Source organism: Squalius cephalus (genome assembly GCF_949319135.1).
Source record: "Squalius cephalus genome assembly, chromosome: 8".
NCBI lineage: Eukaryota > Metazoa > Chordata > Actinopteri > Cypriniformes > Leuciscidae > Squalius > Squalius cephalus.
The window spans coordinates 16,303,889-16,326,049 of NC_137129.1; the positions used below are offsets into that span (position 1 = coordinate 16,303,889).

The window sequence follows — 22,161 nt, forward strand, 5'->3', positions numbered from 1 at the left end:
AAATAGCTAATATGATTTTTTTTGTCTGACTGCAGTTTTGTCTTTCAGCAGTCAGTGAACCATTGAAGTTTAGACTTGTATACATGAATCAATACTAATATCGCAGTACATTTCCCTCTGTTCCTTACTGTGCATCTCCTTTTCTTTTTCTTTTTTTGCACTTATTCCATTTCATCACTGTCAATTACTTGCAGAAATTTACAGCATGGGGACAAATTGTTCAGCAGCTCCTCTTTTTCTTAGTATTTATTATTTTTTCATTATGTTCAAATTCTCACAAGCCCCTTTATTATGGAGCATTAATATTGTAAAAAGTGAATTACTATGACAATTGGATGTATCCAAAAATACTGAATTTAATTGTCACATGCTGCTGGCATATTATTGCTCCATTAGAGTGAAATAAATGTTTGGTACGATTCATATATTTATACTATGTTCAAAAGATTGGGGTTGGTAAGATTTTTTAATGTTTTTGAAAGAAGTCTCTCCACGGCTGCATTTATTTGATCGAAAATACAGTAAAAACAGTAATATTGTGAAATATTATTACAATTTCAAAATTCTATTTTAATATATTTTAAAATTGTATTAATTCCTGTGATGTCAAAGCTGAATTTGCAGCAGTCATTTCTCCAGTCTTCAGCGTCACACGATCCTTCAGAAATCACTTTAATATGCTGATTGCTGGTAAAGAAACATTTCTTAATATTATCAATGTTGAAAACAGTTGTGTATCTGCTTAATGTTTTTGTAGAAAAATGAGGCACTTTTCCGGGAATAAAATAGAATGGCATTTATTTGAAGTAGAAATCTGTTGTAACATAAACGTCTTTACTGAGACTTTTAATGAATTTAATGCATCATTGCAAATAAAAGTATTAATTTACTGACTCCAAACTTTTGAACGGTAGTGTGTATATACAGTATTTGAATTTTGTCATTATTTCCATGAAATTTAGGCACATTTTACTCCAAAAACACTGTAATGTGGAAAAAAATCTCATTGTGACTGCAATGATAAACTGCCTTTTATGCTGATTTATAACTAAAAAAAAAAAAAAAAAACGAATATCAAAGAGGAAAGCTATTCACTGAACCGCGACTCTGACATAATTTCAAAAGATTTAATTAAATAAATGTAGCTTTTATCAATGATGCCCCTGTTGTGAAAGCATACAGAGAGCTTTGATTGTGCCATAGAACCTCAGACAGTTGCTTTGGATTATTTACATCATAATTTGTCCGCCACCTGTGCTCTTTGCCCTCTTAGGAGTTGAAGAATGTGGAAAATAACTTTACTGATGGTCAATTGTTAACCAGCGACTAATTCACTATTCACAGCTCATGAATGATGAATGATGTGCATAATGCATAGTGTTTAGTGAGGGTGCAGCAGTAGGAAGGTATGCTTCTGATGTGATAACACTGCGATAAACAGCACTTGTATATGGTTAGAACTGCTTACTCTGCTTGAGTTCTTGTTGGTATAGAGGCAAAATACGTCTTTTTAGGTGTCCCACAAAACAGTATTGCGGGATTTGTTGAGATCTCAGCGTTAAATGCAAGTATATGCAGGACAGCAAACCAACTATATATTTATCTAGATGGTAGTTTTATATGTACACTTTTTATCTGCTTATCTGGCATGTGAGGTTTTGTTTGATTTGTTTCACTGGCTTGAGATCAATATGGATGGTTGCGATATAAGTGTGTTAAATTTGATGAACTGTGATGAACTTTAAAAGCTATTTCTAGATCAGCAAGTGGTTTTATTCCCATGGTGCTATGCGCTTCCTGCTGGACAGTGAGTGTGGAGCTGTGTGAAGGCAGCTGGTGTTAGGGTGTCATGGACACCGGCGCTGCTGTGTCTGATGTCAGTGTCAATGGCTCCACATGTTAGTGAGGCCATGGATTGAGTTGCCCCCGCAGTGCTAGATGACCAGATTCTTTTTCAGTGGTGGGACAGTGATGTCATGGAGCTCTTGCTCCACGCCCTTAAACATTCACACCCACAACGTTGTACATGGAAGGACAAGAAAATAAAAACTGATTATTGAAAAAAAAAAAAAGACATTATTATAACATTAACCATATAACGCCTTAAATCATTTGTTGTGGGTTGCAATACCTTTTGTAATTACAAAAATTGCAACTAATAATTCTAAATAACTGAATTATAATATATCATATAATACATATTTAATTCTACTTTTAAAGGATTAACATCCAATTTTGTGTGTTATGTCATGTGTTGTAATGCATTGAACTCTAAAGGTAATGTCTCGGTTATGTATGGTTATGTATGCTGCCCTACAAAGGCTAAGAGCAGTATCTTCAATTTTTCCAAAAAATTTTTTTTGCACAAATAAAAAGTGCAGGATCTGCTCTACAATCTGTTAAAATTTCATATGGCTACCTAATAAATTTCTTATATAAATTGACATTTTTAGTTGCAGTATTGTATTGAAAAGTAGGGTGAAACCAAGGCAGAATGCAGTATCTGCCCGTACTGCCTTGGTTTCACTATGATACTGCAGTTTGCCTTTGTGTCAGTATGAACATTGTTGCAGCTAGCTAAGTGGCATGAGTCAGGTTTTATAGCATACAGTATGTTATAAAACCTCTCTCAGAGAAGAAAGGAACTGTCAAAATGGCTTCACTTTTACGTGGAAAAATGCTGGTGAAACTTGCCTTAAACAAGTCACCAAAAATTAAGTTTTAAACCTTTTAACCTTTTTTTTGTTGTCAATTTTGTCTGTTTAGCTCTTTCTAGCTAGCATTAGCTTTTTTTACAGCATTGGGATAGCAACCATACCTTGGGGAATACCTTAGAGAAATTACCTTAAAGGTCAAAATTAATCTGTAATACTGACAGCTAGTGTTTAAAATAGTTACTGCAGTACAAATTCAAAATACTGGAGAGAGTCGTCTCCCCTACCCCCTCCTCTCCAGACTCACGGTAATAAAAAATTATTTGATTTATGATTTATGATTTATGATATAAGCAAGTGATTATGATGACTTGCTACACTTACTGCTATTTGTTATTGTATGGCCATGTAAGTATACACAGTAATGCAAAGGCAAAGTGCAGTATAGCCTATAAAACTACCAAATTTTGCCTGACTGTCAAAAAACTAAATGTTTAATATTCACCTCCCTCTGATCTATCTAATTGTACCCTTTGTTGTTAAATTTAATTGGATGCTTATATTTGGTTTAAGAAAAACACAAAAAGCTGTTTTTCTCAGTTTGGCGTTTTTGCTGATACTGCTCTTAGCCTTTGTAGGGCAGTATGGTAACCCTCGTTCCCTGAAGGAGGAATGGAGACGTACCTTGTAGAGATGCGCGGATGGGCTATTATTTCATCCGCAACCGCATCACAAAACTCATCATCCGTCCGCCATCCATCTGCACCAACGTTTTTGACCAATTTTCAAAACCGCACCCGGCCGCCATCCGCTGATTGGTGTATACATATATTTTTCATTTGATTGGTTCAACCGCCCGCCACCCGCCCGAATTTAATTAAAATATTATATTTCGTCACGTCATCCGCCCGATCCGCGGTTTATCCGCGGAGTCCGCGGCTATAACCGCCAACCGCGCATCTCTAGAGAGGCCAATCTACTTCGAGTGAAACTAAACGAGCCAATGCACATTGGCATGCAATCATTTGCATCAGCTGTTCAGCCACGCAGAGCGGGTATATAATGAGCAGAAGGTGCGATTGCACTTCAGTTTTTTGCTGAGGAGCCGAGCCGATGAGCTGGCTGCCCCGGCGGGTCACAGCAGATGTGGCGACGGGACGTATGTCTCCGTTCCCTCCTTTAGGGAATGAGGGTTACCATACGTAACCGAGACGTTCCCTATCAGTTGGTCACTCTCTACTAGGGATGGCTAAAACTAAAAATTTTCTTGACCGACCACCGAGCCTCGTTAACCGATTAGTTTAAAATATGCTACGCTATTTGAAATAACAGCCATTTCGAGCCGCGCCTGCAATTTCGCAACTCTGTCGCGTCGCATCTCTCTGCCGCTCTACCTCCTGCTCACACACACACTCACACTCACGTCACTTTTTTTTAAATCCCCTACAGCGCGAAACATGAGTCCCGCAAACGTGGCGCCGGGGAGCTTGTATGTAATCGGAGGACAAATGGCTCCTTAGTTTCGAAATGGTTTGGGTAACTAGCGTTAGAAGCTCATTTTAAACATTGCCGCAGCTCATTTAAGAAAATGACAGCTCCGAAGAGACGCCGCTTTAACCTCGAGTGTTGTAGCCTTTACTTTTCGCAAACCTTGTGAGCACGCGAACCCAAACGCTGTGACCTCGCGCCAAATGTTTTTATTGGTTTATTAAGTACAAACAGGCGAGTTATGAAAAATTGAGTGTGATGGATTTGTTCACTTCACACAAAAAGATCTTGGAATGAGAACTGTAGTAGCGTTTAGTCCACTGTCTATAATAGCCTAATTTAGAGATCACTTTTTTTTTTTTAACCGACTACCGACAACTTTGATCGGTTTACGTTGATACGGTCAACCATCGGTCAAACGGTCATCGGCTAACATCCCTACTCTCTACGCACGTCGTGACCAACGAATAGGAATCCCTACCAAAGCGCCACAGCTGCTGACCCCATCCAGCGGCCTGTGCGAGCCTCTTGCTCCTTCTTGCCTGGAAGGACGATAGGAGAGGGCTTACACAGAGTGTATCTGTCACTGTTGTTCCGTGATAACCCATACAGTGAGAATATTGGATAACACTGGGAAAGCGTGCCCTTTCTTGTTAGGAAGGAGAACACTGCGGAACCAACATTCTTCCCAAGAGGAGTTATATGGTGATATACATATGAGGTTGTACTGCATATAAAAATACTGGGTGACTTAGCCCAATGGAAAGACACAGGTTTCCGTTTAGGAGCAGGTGTGGAAGAAATACACATATGGGATCCCCGTAGGGTCACACAAATGGGACCCAGCCTAGACCCGGTTCTCAAGGATTCAACGGATAAAGGCCTGGCGCCGGACGCTCCGCCATGTCCGGGCTGAGGGTGTTGGAGGACTCAACAGGTTTTTTACTCTGAAGCAATAAGGGTGCACAGCAGGGTGCAGCAAGCCGACAGAGCCGGGCCTCTTGCTTCTACCCGTTTAGGTTAACAACATGGGAGGAGACCGGCTCTACACGTAGGCTATAATATAATATCTAGCGAATGTGTTAGGTGTCGCCCAGCCCGCAGCTCTACAGATATCTGTTAGCGAGGAGCCACGTGCCAGCGCCCAGGAGGATGCAACGCCTCTCGTGGAGTGAGCATGTAACCTGAGCGGGCAGGGCATGCCTTGTGCTTGGTAAGCCAAGGCGATGGCATCCACTATCCAGTGGGCCATCCTCTGCTTGGAGACAGCCTTTCCCTTCTGCTGGCCTCTGTAACAGACAAAGAGCTGGTCTGAGGTCCTGAGACTGAGTTCTGTCCACATACAGACACAGAGCGTGAACGGTATAGAGCAAAGCCAAGGCTGGGTCTGCCTCCTCCTACCACCTACTACCTGGTCCCTGAAGGGAGTGGTAGGAACCTTGGGCACATAGCCAAGCTGGGGTCTCAGTACAACAGCTCCACTGTTGGGATACGTGTGTAACCCTTAGCCGCCCCGCCATCAAGGGTGGTGAGGGAGGAGGAGTCACCGGGACGGTTTCTGGCAGTAAAAGGTGCCGTCCACGCCCCCGTGAGCTCCTCATGCACCTCCGGGAAGAAAGGCACTGGGGTGGGTTGCTGAGAACCAGCACACACCACCCCGAGATACTAATTGTCCAACCTCGAGGGCTCCACACGAGCCCGATCCTGTTGGCGGCCCGGGAAAGCATGGCCTTCATCTCTGGGTCCGACTCGGGAATCGTCATCCGCAGAGAAGTCTGACCCACCTTCCGATGCAGGAACCGACATCTGTTCATCATGTGGAGCGCCGAAGGAAACGACTGGTACACACCTAGTGGATGGTCCAGCACGTTCCATCGGCGGCTCTACTGGCTGCGTAGCGTGAGAGGGATGAGGGTTCCTAGGGTGTTGGTTCCCCGAAGGAAGCGCGCTCACTGTAATCCTCAGGTCACCCGCACCCCTGCCTGAAGTAACCCTCTGAGGAGGGTTAGATAGCGGCAGAGGCGCGGGGACTCCGCCCCTTTGCAGGAACGAGAGTCTTGACCGAAGCTCCGAGATGGTCATCTTCCCACAATAGGTACATGACTCATCCACGAACGCTGCCTCAGCATGTTCAATGCCCAGACACGCGATGCAGCGTTTGTGATCATCCCGCGATCCCAGGTAACGACCGTATCCAGAAACACACAGGTAGAGTGACATCTTTAAAAAGACGTGCTCCACCCGTGTAAGCTCTTTCAGGGGACTGCTCTCCTTGGTGCAGAAGCACGCAGGGGAACGGTTGCTATGAACATAGACAGGGAAGTGTGCAGCCTGTCATGCGCCGTCTCTCTCTCACAGCGATCTTTCCAGCCGTAAAAATGGCTTTTCAGCGCTCTTGGCGCACCGTACCAGCTGTAAGAACAGCCTTTTTGTTTTGCTCAGTTTTACAGACACAAACACAAAAAGACAGAAAGAGAGCGAGAGAAAAAAGTCAACCCCGCTGCCGCGCTGTATCGCCCGCACCAGATGTGAGAGATCCTCCTGGAGAGCTCGCTCGTTCAATTTGTAAACACTCAGTGAAGAGAACAGCATCGAAAAGCTAGGCTCTGAAGCAAAAAGCTGAAGTGCGATCGCACCTTCTGCTCATTATATACCCATGCTGCGTGGCTGAACAGCTGATGCAAATGATTGCACGCCAATGTGCATTGGCTCGTTTAGTTTCACTCGAAGTAGATTGGCCTCTCTAGTGAGATTCCTATTCGACGTACATAGAGAGTGACCGACTGATAGGGAACTACAAATAGCTAATATATAATATCATATCATATTTATGGCTAGACGCATCTAATGCATTAAAATGTTTATGCATTATTATGATGGATACCTTTATAATACATTAAGACAAAATTAAACAGTATATGCAGGCTTTAAAGGGTTAGTTCACCCAAAAAGGAAAATTCTGTCATTAATTACTCATCCTCATGTCGTTGCAAACCCATAAGACCTTCATTTATCTTCGGAACACAAATGAAGATCTTTTTAATGAAATCTGAGAGATTTCTGATCCTCCATTGACAGCTACGCAACAAACTTTTACACATAAAGAGATCGTAAAACTAATCCATATGAATCGAGTTGTTTAGTCCAAATTTCCATGATCACTTTATATGATGAACAGCTTGAATTTAGGCTTTTATTCACATATAAACATTGATAAACGGATATAAACAGTTCAAACGAACATGCTTGACCCGCGAGAACAAACCTCATTGCGGAAGCTCAAATGTGCTGCGTAACACGAGAGCGATCATGCTTCCGTTAACGTTTACCACAACTGATGTGTGAGTTGATGAATGCTTGTGTGAATAAAAGCCTAAATTCAATCTGTTCATCATATAAAGCGATCAAGTCTCTTCAGAAAATTTTGGACTAAACCACTCAATTCATATAGATTGGTTTTACGATCTCTTTATGGCCTTTTTGAAGCGTAAAAGCTTCAGTTGTGTAGCTGTCAATGGAGGGACAAAAAGCGCTCAGATTTCTTTAAAAAATATCTTCGTTTGTGTTTCAAAGATGAACGAAAGTCGTTTGGAACGACATGAGTGTGAGTAATTAATGGCAGAATTTTAATTTTTGGGTGAACTATCCTTTTAAGTCCTTTCATATTGTGACATACTGAGTGTAACAAATCATAGAAAAAGAAAAAATGTAGGGTGGAGACTTGGTTCAGTTTGATTGGATGTTGAGACGTGGCTGTTGCAAAGTGTGGAGGCAGATGAATGTGAGTTTGCAGGGCTGAAGTTTAAGCAGACTAAATGATTGGAGAAGCCCTGTATGTCATCAGAGAGTAGTCTGGCATTTTCACTGAAGATCCAGTTGTGTCATTATAACATATATATTAAAAATTAAACATATGCAAAATAATTGTTCACAATAACATCTAAAACATATTGAGGAACTAGTTATTTTCTAAGTACCAACACAAAAAAATATTTCATGGACATTCAAATTGCTATATATGAACAGACATGTAGCCTACTATGTATTTTTACTAAGTACAATGCAGTGTGCTTAAAAATAGACTATAAAGTGTTGAACCCATTTAACTAAATTCTTTACAGATGTGTTTTCCCAATATCCCTAACATGTAATTAGTTTTACATTATCTGTTTCCACTTATTCTAGATACAAAACATGGTTTTAAGATAAAAAATAAAAGGTACTGTTTCTCATTGTTCTAATAAACATGTTTGACGTGACAGATGGAAATGTATAACGTTATTTAGAATCAATAGAGGGTTTGGATCTGATCACTGTTGATGCTGTTTTGTTTTAACTTGTTTTGCTTGAAGTCAACATTTTGTTGATCAGACTTCCTTTTTGTAAACTTTTAACTTCAATTTAACTTCCTAGTGACAATTCTCTCCTAGTGAATAAAAACACAATACATAAGAGCTGATTCTGTTGCATTGTGAAGTGCTGAGAGAGAATGAAGCAAGTTTAAAGGTGTCTGACTTCTCGTCCTCATGCTACAATGTATTAATTTGCGTTCATTTGAACTAAAATTATTCAGTGAAAACAACTATATTTTTTATTGCAAATCGGAGTTCAGTCCACTTAGATCTCATTCACACATTGTGAGGTCACGTAAGTTCATTACAGCTTTTGAGAGTTATTAATTACCCAGAGGACGCTCATTCACTCACATTGTTTGAGTGTATTCCGCTTTAGTGTTTACAGTGTTTGGCTGCAGCTTCGTGTCTGTTATTACCTGTGTTTTTTCGGGCGGTTTGAGACGGCATGCATTTGTAATGAACTGAATTCCGGCTTAGTGGCTTGATAGCGGCAGGATCCGTAAATAATGTAGACTAAAGCGAAGAGCAGTGAGTTTCTTAGCTTCATCGCTCATGCCTCATTCAGCCTCTTAAACGGCGATCGGTTCCGCTGTCAGACATGCGCAGAACTGACAGCAGCTCAATAGCGGCTTCTCATGCCGTTCTCAGAATCCAGATGAACCGAGCCGATCATTTCTCGTTCTGACGGAGGCAGCAGACGCTCAAGACGTCAAGAGTCCATTGCACGCTGTAACAATCTTCTCTATCGCTGTTCATCGTGTCTCGACGGATACTCACAACGACGAAATGGGTAGGAAACTTAATTTATGCATTAAGTATGATGTTAAATGTTTTCGACTCTTTCTACCATACTAGTTGTCACAAGGGCTCACTCTGGTTTTTAAAACAAAAGTCCAGTTATATTTATTTGTAGCCTATATTATGTTACATATATTTCTTAGCAGTTCGAAACTGTCTCAAATTACTTTTTTTCTGATCGAACATGAATTCCATTCCATGTCAAAATCATGTAGCCTATGCTTGCGCTGTTGAGTAAACAAGTGAACATAGTAAACAAGCAAATAGCCTACATTCAGATGGTAGATTTAACTGAGAGCCTAAACTGTGTTCTTTGCAATGTATTAATTAAACTACAGTAAATGTTGGCCAATACAAATCATTTAATATTTTTATAGGTTACATCTTTTCTATACCTGTTTTACGGTTTTAAGCTGAACAGCCTGTTTAAATGCAGGTTCCCATTGTGACAACTTACCCCATTAAGCCTACTGTTACACAGCATGCCCTTCTATTGGTCAAAAAAGGTTAATTAACTGTTTTCCCCACTGAGAAATTGAGTGCAACAGGTACTGCAAACAAATTCACTTTATTATCACACTCAACTTTTTTGTCAATGATCAGTCTGCGTTTTTTCATCTTTATTAAAAAATAATAATGATCATGTGCAAAACAGTGCATTTTCTTGCATCATGATCCTTGACCGTATTTTGAATGACGTATAGTTTCTGTACTTGTAAACTACTAATTTGTATACATCTGGTTATAATAAGCTTTAATAAAAAAAATTCTATACTTATAATCAACTTTAAATCAATAGTAATTAATAAAAAAAAAGTAAAACGTTGTCCGCAATGCAACGTTTTGTGTCAGCTGCAAGTCTTGTGCAAGTGCAAGTCTTGTGTCAGCCACTGGTTTCTTTGTTACTCTAAATGCAGAAATTTGTGTAGCCTCTGCGGTAATGCATTTCTCATGTAGCAACATTTGCATTGAGCACTTTAATGTCCACAGTCCATTTGAAAGCAGTTCAGGCAATATTTCCTTATTACTTGGCTGTCACTAATGGCCCTCTTGTTCTATTTTCTGGGCCCATTCCATTCACACCAAACTCATTTTCTCCCTTTTGGACTGTCTCTCTCACACTCTCTCCCTTTCTTTGACTGTCTCTCTCACTGATGACTCAGCAAAGACAGGTGACCACTCTCCTCTAGCAGCAGCTCTAATGGTAGATTTACTCTCTCTCACTATATCTCACTGTCTGACTTCAGTGTGTATGAGTGTGCAGTTGATGTGTTATGAGTCTATGAGTCTATCAATCTTACAATCACAATCTTGCAAACATTTACCATACACTCTTAAAAATAAAGATTCTTTATTAGCATAACTGTAGTTTTATGTTTTCGGCATTTTCAGTTTCTTATGTATTGATTAATTTATTTAGTGGTTTAGTTTGCACAGTGTGCAACAAATACCCTTCAAGTTCTGTGAAAAAGAAGTACACTGTAGCGTACTATTAAAAAAAAAGAGTACATATTACGGAAATAAACTTTAATATAGTATATATACGTAAGTGAAAGTGAATGTGATTATATTCAAATATTAAAATCAAAATATTATTTAAAAAAAAAACAATGATTTGAAATGTACTTTAAAGCAAAACTTCTAATTTGACATTATTACAAAGAATTATAGTCATTAAGGATCATAGTCATGAAAGTGTACTCTCTTAGTGGCCTTTTATTTTTCATTATTATTTTATTATCTGCAAGTACAGTTTTTTTTTTAAAATATACTTTTAAGGTTTGACATATACTACAAGTGAACATTCTGTACAATTAAGCTCACTTCTTTTTCACACGGGTACCCTTACTGTAGTAAATACATTTTATTCTATGTTATTTATTCTATAGGCTATTAATTGGCTCCTGCTTACCCACAACACTAGGACAAGCTTTGAATAGATGGATGAATGTTTTATTAGTAGTAGAAGATACTGTGATCATCTACTTACCACTTCCATGACTATATACATATTGATTGACAGATGGTAGGGGTTTACAAGTGTAGCCAAGGTCCTCTGACAGACACTTATGTTTGTAGTAGAATCTGTAGCAGCCTAGTGAAGTCTGTAAGGGAACCAACATATTCATCCAAAACAAAGACCACTTTATAAACTGAATTAATAATAAATTGTACTTGTGTTCAGCATTCTGCAACAAATATCTTTCGGATTTTCTAGACTATTTTATGTCGTAAAGGGAGCAGGAGGATATATTAAAATTTAACATATGGCTTCGGCAGGCATGTATCATTATACTAAAGGCCCCGATAATCTTCAAACGAAATCGAAGAACGAACTGATGTGACATCATTTCGAACAAAATCAGGCCAAAACTAACTTCTTTTAGAATTTGTTTTGGAAGTTCGAAACAGCTTGCCAAAGCGAACTTTCCGTAAAAGTTTGCTTCGGCTGGTAAACACCTTTGTAACACCATTGGTACCTGGCAATTACATAATAGGTAGGTGTGCACGGTGGCTCTGCCTTCTTTCATGTGGAAATCTTTTCGGCTTCATTTCTCCTGTTCAATCTGTGGAGGTCAGATGTGACCCTCGAGTTAAAACATAAACATACTGGAGAGCTGCTTTATAGTAGAAAATGAAGTTGTACTTCTGATGAAACGAGACACTGACTCTGTTTTTATGTTTAATACGGTAAAGCTGCTTGATTTTAAGCAATCTATTGTAAAAAGTGCTATAAAAATAAACGTGACGTGACTTTACCCCTAAACGAAGAACGAAAAAGAACTTCATCATGACTATATCGGGGCCTTAAGCAGGGCAGTGAGTGCCTGAGCCCTCCCCAGCTCCATAGTGCCCCACAATTTTCCCCACTGTAAATCTGTGGTGAAAAATGGAACTGCAGGGTGCTCTAATTGAAAGCAATTGGGGCAAATTTATTTTCATGTTACATTACATAAACCTCACTCCGGACCAAGACAATATCAGTCCGCTTTAGCTATGTATATATTAGTCTGCATCAGGTCAGGAACTAGTTGGCATGTCTGTTCTTCCTATGTGGAGGAGCGTCAAATTAATGCAAGTATAAATCATTTATTATAAACATGCTCATGTGAATAGCCTTTATGTAATTCTGTTGTGTTTGTTCTGAAAATAGACATTACATTATTTTCCTCACTGGAATTCATCCACAACTAGTAATATTCTAAAACAACATTCTGAAGCAATAAATACTACATTAGGGCAATTCTAAGATAGCATTCGTGTGTACTTAAAGGGGTCCTATAATGCCCTTTTCACAAGATGTTAAATAAGTATCTGATGTTCCCAGAGTGTGTATGTGAAGTTTTAGCTCAGAATACCCTCAGATATTTTTATAGCATGTTAAAATTGTCACTTTTTGAGGGTGAGCAAAAACCTGCCGTTTTTGTGTGTCCCTTTAAATTCAAATGAGCTGCTGCTTCTGGCACAGAGGGTGGAGCTTAAAGAGCTGTGTGTGTTAGCAGCTCCAATTACCTCACGCAGACATGCACTGAAAATTTCAAAAACGTTTAGCCTTTTATTATGTTCAAACCGGAGTCGGACAAAGATGGAGAGACTCAAGAAGAAGTGACAACATGTAAAATGCAACAGCACATTTCTGAATGGTTAGTTGATTAATTTATGTAGCTTATGTGTAGTTAAGTATCTTCTAGTCATTTATTAGCATATTCTGTCATGATAATCTATAAATCTTGTTCCCGGGGGCGGGGTTTATGTCAATTTTAGGGTTAGTGATGTCACTAACCCCTGAAGAAGTTCAGTGTAGTCTCTACCAGCCATTTATTGTAGTCCTTAAAAAGCTATTTCTGTAAAAGACAATATCTCCCTTTGCTTTGAACTTCGAGCATCGTAACTTTGCAGATGTTGTTTATGCTCAAACAGCAACATTACACACTAACTAAAGTTAAAAAAGTGAAATCATAATCAACCACCCCTTTAAAGCCTGTCAACATTAGTGCGCCACCCTCGGGCTGAATAACGCAAACTCTGCCAAAAGTGTTCTACATGTGTTCAGCGATTAGAATATAAAGCTCACAAAATGTTTATCATAAACTAGCACTGAGACCCAGAATCTGCCCTACCTAAATTTACGGTCAGTAGCCGCTACTGATCTGTATGATAAAAAAGGAATAGTTAGAAGAACACAATAACTCAATAAAAGCTGGACATCTTGGTTTGTTTGTTATTATGTTCTTACTGAGTTTTTTTTCCCTTAATCTTAATTTGTCATCTTCCATGTAGGTAATGTGGGTATGCAACCTGTGCCGAAAACAACAAGAAATCCTCACCAAGTCGGGAGCGTGGTTCTACAGCGGTCCTGAGGGGTCCAGATCAGGGTCCCAAGCCAAAGTAAGGAGAGGCCCAGCAGGAGCAAACCAGGACCCTCTCAGAAACGGTTCAGGGGTCCCCTCAGACAGGTGAGAGGTTAATATTACTGCACATTGCTTGGCCTCGGATAATGTAAAATGTACGGGACTGATGCTGTCAGAAGGTTTTGTCTCAATGAGGAAGCTTTGTTAAAGGTTTTTTGGAGTGGAAATTACTTAAGTGAAGTGTTTTTATTATTGATAATTCATAGGACAGAAAACCGTTTTTTGTAATTGTCTTGTAGAGAAATTAGCAAACCAGGATATGATTTTTTTTTTTCAGTTTCAGGATTTCTTCGCTATTTTCTCAGGACATGCATTTGATACCTGTAATGTATGGACATTTTATGTGCGGTAATTAAGAATCACACAGCAGCATTAATAAACAGGAAACTGCAAATCTTTAGGAGCATCTGTAAAATTCAAACATACAAATGTGATAAGGGTTGTGCTATGTTGAAGGCACAATACATGCTTTGCAGTTAACATTTAGCTCTAATTTTCTTCTTTGACAATTATATCTGTTTAATACTTCAAAGCAACATTCAGTGTAGAGTGACAGTTGCCTCTGAGGTAACTAGAGGTAAAACTAATGGTCATGAATTTTGCAGTAACTACACTGTTACATTTTAAGAAGTGATTGTGAGTGGAGCCTGACTTTGCTAAGCTCTCCGTTACTGTACTAGGGTGTTGTGATTGATATGTGTTTGCTTATCAGTATTATTATTATTATATTAACCTTGTGAAAAAGAAGTACACTTAAGTATGTCTTTAAAAAAGAGTGCGTATTACAGAAATAAAACACTTTAAATGAATATACTTAAGCAGATTTGACATGATTACAAAGTTTTTAAAAGTATACTCAAGTGCATTAAAAAGTGTACACTTAAGTAGCTGTTTTATTGCATTAATGTTCATATTGGCAATTATACAGTTTTTCAAAAATATAATTTTAAGCTTTGGGTATGATACAAGGGTATGATTTCTGGACTATACTTGGGGTTAATAGTGGGTTGCTTATGTAAGCCCGTTTGAAGGTCCAATGGCTGTCTCCAATAATACGGGTGAAGGTTTCTGCGCGTTACTGTCTTTCCTTTTACGCAACACAACAAGATTAAATGAAATACATTTTCTCATTATGTATTACCTCATTATTTCATCTGACTCATAAATGAAAAAGGTTTTAATGATATGTGAGCATCATTAAAAGTGAGCGAATGTTGGATTATTCTTTTTAACTCTAAGTATATTTTACCCGTTCAGGGGTGCGTTTCCCGTGCAACAATGGTAAATGGACTGCATTTATATAGCGCTTTCACAGCCAAAGTGCTTTACACACATTCACACATTCACTCACTCATTCGTACACCGACGGCGGTGTCAGCCATGCAAGGCGCCATCCTCGTCGGGAGCAGCTGGGGTTAGGTGTCTGGCTCATGGACACCTCGACACTTGGTCAGGTGGAACCGGGGATTGAACCACCAACCATCCAATTTGTAGACAACCTACATGAACCACTGAGCCACTGCCGCCCAACGATGTAACTCGCTGCTTCACTACCATAGTATGATGCATCGTTGAAGCAATATCAACTAGCTAGTCACGATTGATTGTCGAGTTCACGCGCATTGGTTTAGTACCTATGATCATGCGCGTGAACTCGACAATCGATTACTATGGACTTCGACCGAAAACAGGATGTAAATACAGGTATGTGCGCTGGCTGAATAAACATCATTTTTATTCATATCTTTCACATCTACAGCAGTCAGATTGACCCGCGTTCACTCCGAAGGAATCACTCACATGACCTGTGCACTTGTAATGACACATCAAGGATGTTAAGAGGCTAAAAGCAGGTTTAAAACTTGCCCCATTGAAGTCAACAGGGTGCAAATTTTAAAAAGAGGATAACACGGTGTAGGCAACACCGATTTTTGTCGTTGTTCTCTGTATTGACAGCACTCCAAATGTACAAAAACATTAGCTCAATGTTAAAATTGACCGGAGTTCTCCTTTAATACTAGATGTTTTGCTATAAATTACGGACATGGCATCTGAGGACTATTTATACGTTTTCTCAGTTATTTTGCTTCCAGATTCAATCATAGGCTCATTCTTACGTAGTAGAGCACGTTACGTAGTAGAGCATGTACTCTTCAAAAACGATGCTTTAAATCATTGATTGTATTGAATGTCAGCTTTCTTATTTGGCTCGAGATAAGGATTTATTGAGTCCACATGTCATGCAAACAAGAAACTATGCTTCTAACCACAGGCCAAGAGCTGTCGTTCCAACCACTCAAGTTTGCGATGCTGTTCGCGAATGTTCGTTAGAACTGTGTTTTCGGGAAACACCGACTCATTGAACTATGCTGATAACGACGGAACTTGCGACCATAGTTGGCTAACGATGCTTTTGGGAAATGCACCCCAGAGTAGTCGCTCAGAGGTCCTCATGTCTTCTTTTTAACGCAGGTCTAACGTTCACAAGCTCATCAGTTTTGGTCACCAAACAGAGGTAATTGCTATATACCTGAGATCGGTCATATTCATGTTTACACAATCAAAGATACTTTGGTATAGCCCTCATGGAATTGCATACACTTGAATTTAACTTAACGTTTACTTTAGTAGAGGCATGGCCACTATTACAGATATAAGCTGACCAACATCACTTCTCTAATAATAGCTTTGGATTGGCCATGCCGTGGTTTCCCACGTACACTTATCTAAAGTAACATTAAATTAAAACAGAGGTAAGACACACCCAAATTTAGATTGGTCAAGCAGCATTTGCTGTTCTAAACGGAAATTCACTTCTTGTCTTTGCAAACCAAGTATACTTGAATTGGTGCCAAATATTAGTCGTCACTAATCTAACGCAAAACTTGCGGTAACATACGAATCTACTTGGAAAAACTATTTCAGATAAAATCAAATGTTTACAATTTATTGACCAGTTAATAGAACAATAATTCAAAATCCAATTCATAGAATAAAATCATCGGTCAATCAAATATAATAACAACAATTCGGAAATCGAGGAATTATAGAAATATTTACCTGCCAGCGAAAACTACACACAGTGATCGTGTGGGAAGTCTACCTTCAGACTCCTCGAACCTTTTGCCAATTTTCCTTATAAACCCAGATAACTCAAAATGCTTACCAAATGGTGGTGCTTATAATTAGATTTTGGTCCCCCTGTTGAGGGGTTCACAACTGTGGGATCAGAATTCGTAATTGAATGGGTTCTTAATACCTGTAGAAGAATACTTATTTACATACAGGAGGTAGTTTGAATGGAGGATCTGGGGGAGGGCACACCTTTAAGGGGCACACCACATTTCTTATATTTTATAACTTCTTTTAGCTTTTCATTGTGGCTGGGAGAATGAGATCATTGTACCAGGCGCACTGATACACTTTAAATGATACCAAACATGTATATTTACTTTTTGTACACACTTCTTGTTAACATTGCATAGGTTTTTAGTGAGCTTTAAGTGAGGAGGAGAAGAGGGGGAGCTGGGGGAGATGATGAGACTGTAAAAGTGAGGTGTGAGCTGCACTGTGTGCTGCGTCTCGGATGTTGCTTTTACATATGCAAGAGAGAGTTCAAATGTTAATTCTCATGAGAGCCTTTTGTTTTCTCGAGGGGTAGCCCAGACTTGCTGGCACCCGCCTTACACTTGCATAGTAACAGTGCTTACAGCCTTCATGACTAGAACAGATATTTCACTACTAAGCTACACGCACGCAGCAATACCATTATCTCTGGTCTGACTCGAAAAGTGGACTAGCGATCCCGTCAGACTCTTTCCAGCAGATCATTAAGGGTCTGTAAGTGGTCCAGGACCTAATGAGGAAAGTGCACTGACTACACAGGCCACATCACCATCAGATGGACTTGCACACATTGAGCTCAGATGGATAATGGTAATGATTGTAATCATTTTGACTGCTCAAAATTTTCAACAAATTATTCAGCCTATACTTGAGTAGTTGGAGTGAGACTCAGGGCGGAGTTGGAGCAAGTTCTGAATGAACTATTTTACAGCCTAATTGTTTGTACATATGTGTCAGATAGATTTGTTCCGCTGTTTCATTGAACATCCCTCCCATTGCTGTCCAACTTCAACCAACCAGAAAAAAAAATGTTAACAATAAAGGCTTGCTCACACCAAGAATAATAACTACACAGGTTTAATAAACATGCTAATTCTATGAGAATAGGGAAGTCTATCACCACATCAATAAACAATAACGTCACAGAGAAACTATATAATTGGAAACACTTTCAGAATGATTTTTTCCCGCTGATGAATGATAAAAAACATTGACAGCTAATCAGAATCCATCCTGCTTTAAAGAGCTCAAGGCAAGCATGACAAAACTACAGCGCATGCTTATAATAAACAGAACTTTATTTTGCATTAGTGTGGACTCTAATATCGTTTTTGGCTTGAACGGGCCTTTAAAATGCCAATGACTGTTTTCTTTCATAATCTTTTTCACTTTCTAGAGTACTAAACTGCTATTTTTTTCAAGTTCTAGAGTACTGTGATGCTTGAGTCCCTTGTCTGCATGCAACGAAAGTTGCAATTAGACTTTTCTTCCCCATTGTGACGTACTGTACAGCGGGGGAAATGAGTATTGAACACGTCATCATTTTTCTCAGTAAATATATTTCCAAAGGTGCTATTGACATGAAATTTTCACCAGATGTTGGTAACAACCCAAGTAAGCCATACATACAAAGAAACAAACAAAAGGTCTCATTGCCAAGGTGTCACACAAGACACATCTCATGATGGGTAAAAGCAAAGAGCTGTCTCAAGACCTTCGCAACCTAATTGTTGCAAAACATAATGATGGCATTGGTTATAGGCACCATTCTAAGCTTCTGAATGTTCCAGTGAGCACTGTTGGGGCCATAATACGGAAGTGGAAAGACAATAATTTCACCATAAATTTGCCTCGACCAGTGCTCCTCGCAAGATTTCTGATAGAGGAGTGAAAAGAATAATCAGAAGAGTTTATTTAGAGTTTATAGGGGCTGCTAGCAAGACATTGTTCTAACAGAAAAGCACTCGGTCCGCCCATCCGCACAAAACAGTGCCTGGTGGCTCGAGAACGCACTCCCGTAAATAGGTTCCAAGGTGCAAACGATTATCAGTTATCTCTGCGCAAGCCTACGCAACCTCTGCGCAAACACTGACGTCTAAAGGCCTATTTATACTTCTGCGTCGAACTGCCGCCGTAGCTACGTCGTAGGCTGTGTTTAGCGCGCGTACCCTACGGCGTACCCTGACGTGCACCTCTCCAAAAATGTAACAACGCGTCAATTCTACGCGGACGCAAAGCGCTGTGATTGGTCTGCCAGAACCCCTCCCTCGGGGTTTCACATGCTCCCTAGGTGCGCGTCAACGCGGACAACGACGCAGAAGTATAAATTAAAACCAACACGTTGCCTACGGCGTATAGGCTCCGGCGTAGGTCCGACGCAGAAGTATAATGAGGCCTTAAGTGAGCCATTGTATCAGTCATTCACACTGATTTTTCTAAATTCAAATCAATTAAAAAATCTTGTCAGAACTGTAAATTACATGTTATTTTGTTTAGATGTCTATTCAGAATCATGGAAGAAACATGATTTCTATTTTAAACAAAAAAAAATATTATTCAGATTCTTGTAGCTGGTTGGATGGATCTTGTGATCTCATGTGGGTGACAAGTTGTCCCGCCCTCATGCCGCGAAACACGAAGAGATGTCTTTGCGTAGGGAGGGTAAGATATTTTGATTAAACCGGTCCTATTATGCCCTTTTACGCAGTGTTGATTTTGTTTTTGGGGTGTACAACAATATGTTTTCATGCTCTATTCTTCAAAAAGTGCATTATTCACAATTTTTACATTATTACAGCTCCTCTCTCCCCAGTCTGGTTGAATGCTTCGTTTTCGATGAAGGCCCTCCTTCCAAAATACGAAATGTGCTGTGATTGGTTAGCTGGCCCAGTGTGTTGTGATTGACACGCTTTGGTGTGTGTTCGGGAAATATCGTGCCTCTTCATAACCGCGAGCTCTACTCAGATATAAATATTAACAATGGCGTCAATTTCACCATTATGAGCCTGATTCAGACCCTGACAATGTTAACGAACAAGAGGATTGTGCTGAACTGATTTCAAGCACAGATTTTGCAAGCATGGATTTCACAGGACGTTTCAGAGTGGTATATTTTTTTTGTGTGCAATTTTCTAATAGATATGAATCATACGATGTTAATCACCATTTAATCATATTTGTCAGAAAACTATGGTGATACAAGCAGTAATCAATCACAAAATCATCGATAATTTTCCTAAGGGGCGGTGAACAGTCTTACAAAAGCAAGAACTTACAAAAGCTAAAGTAAACACTATATCAATACTGTAATGTTAGTTAGCAGGCTAGCGGAGGCAAAGCTTTGCTCTTCGTTTACATCTATCATAGCAACTACATAAAGCTTATAATTGGAACTGTTAATGGAAAACACAACTACAAATAATAAGACATACTTACAAGTTGTAATCCATAAACAACAGATTGTCCTGACAAATACGAATGGCTTTGTGCTTATAGCCTGCATTTTACTGCATTTCTCCGCAAAATGTTCAGAGCACAGACAAACGTTGAGGTTAGAATGTTCAGGAACAGTGTGAAATTTTTTTTTACCTCTCTAAATTCATCAGCTTTAGGACAAACTTTTTTCCGGGGTGTAAAAAAACAGCGACAACAACTCTTCCTCTTCTCTAAAGCAGTCAAACATGGCTTCACCCACTCTGTTGCGTGTTACCGGGGGCAGGGTTTATGTAAATTTTAGGGTTTGTGATGTCACCAACCTGGGAAGAAGCTAGTTGTAGTCCCTACCAGCCGTTTGTTGTAGTCCTTAAAAAGTGATTTCTGTAAAAAAAAATATCTCCTTTTGCATTGAACTTTGAGCGGCGTAACTTGGCAGATGTTGTTTATGCTCAAACAGCAACATTACACACTAACTAAAGTTAAAAAAGTGAAATCAAATCAAGGACCCCTTTAAAGATTACAAAAGCACATGAATTAAAAAAAAAGTCACTGATCATGTATACTAAAACTGCAATATTTCTTTAAATAAACCAAGAACTGTCCATTTTGGTGACTAATGATTTTAGCGATGATGATAGCTCTTATAATGATAATGACAGGGAGATAGAAAAATTAATGAAAATGTTAGAGAAAATGTCCTGTAAAATGTGGTTAAAGATTTTAGCAGCACCGAAAAACATTAGAAAGGAAAATAAAATATACTCACGTGACGTCTCAGAACGCTAAAGGAGATTCGATTCGCCAAGTAGCCTACGAAACGCCCTCATGTTGCCAATCCTCTTTAAATGGCCAATCACTTCTTAAAGTGACCTTTAACGGGCATCGATGAGGTAAAAGATAAAATACGAAATAATATACGAGATACGAGATAAAAACAAGTTGTTACATAGCTATAGGCCTATCACTCGTGCACTGTAGAGCGAGCGCTGCTCCAGTGCTTTGAGCGTCTGCTGAAAAAGACTCCAGCGCACTGGCTGTGTCTGAAAACCTAGTAAGCTAACTGCTTAGACAGCATATTAGGGTAGGCTATCATATGCACTAGTCTAAAAATGCTCACTTGTTTTTGCCTCTCTCTCTCTGTACTTCTCCCGAGAGCTCACTGTATCAGAACGCCGTGTTCACTCTCCCGTTTGCGCATCTCTCACAGAAACGAGCAGCCAGTGCGGGCGCGTCAGGAATGATGTGTGAGAGAGTCTGTGCTGCTCCAGTTCGTCTGATTCTCCGAGGCGAGACGGTGGCGCATGGACGCAGCTCCAGATATTCCAGCCGGTAAAAATGCAGCGCTGTTTTTCTCTCTCTCTGGCACGCCGTCAGAAAGAATCCATCCCCCGCTCCCAGCAGCCGCAGCACCTCAGGACTGGAGCATGAAGCGCACATCCATCAGATCTCCGGGAAAATATGGGACTTGATCGACACGGCAGCGCGTCGGATGTAGCGGTCGCGGGGTTGTGGGTGTGCTGTTGTTGTTTCCTCAAGTGAAAGACTACTGGGTTCGGATAGGGAGGAGGGGGCAGGTGAAAATGCAATTTGGGACATTGCGACAGTTCTGTAGCTCGTTTCTATCGCATTTTAAGCCACCCCAGAACATCTCGAAGCCAGAGCTGTTGGGACAGGCGCGGAACGGCAGGTGAGGCGATCGATACCCGCTCACCGATCATCACACAAGAGCTAAACGAATACAGAAATACAGCACAGGGACATCCAGTGCTATAGATTAACATGCTGAAGAATCCCGTGGGTTTTGAACTTACGCTGCTGTTTATCGCTTAAGATTCGCATGGGTGTTTTATAACGGTAACTGCGCCTCCGTGCCAACAGCTTCATTTATGCTTT

The 22,161-nt window shown here is 39.9% G+C and overlaps 1 protein-coding gene across 1 annotated transcript in view; it reads left to right on the forward strand.

Moving 5' to 3' along the window:
• The window catches only part of rims2b (regulating synaptic membrane exocytosis 2b), a 171,960-nt gene that overhangs the window by 30,412 nt on the left and 119,387 nt on the right, over window positions 1-22,161 (forward strand). Inside the window, exon 6 of the mRNA XM_079878271.1 lies at window positions 13,577-13,752. Coding sequence (XP_079734397.1) covers window positions 13,577-13,752 — 176 coding nt within the window. The remainder of the gene's footprint in view (window positions 1-13,576; window positions 13,753-22,161) is intronic.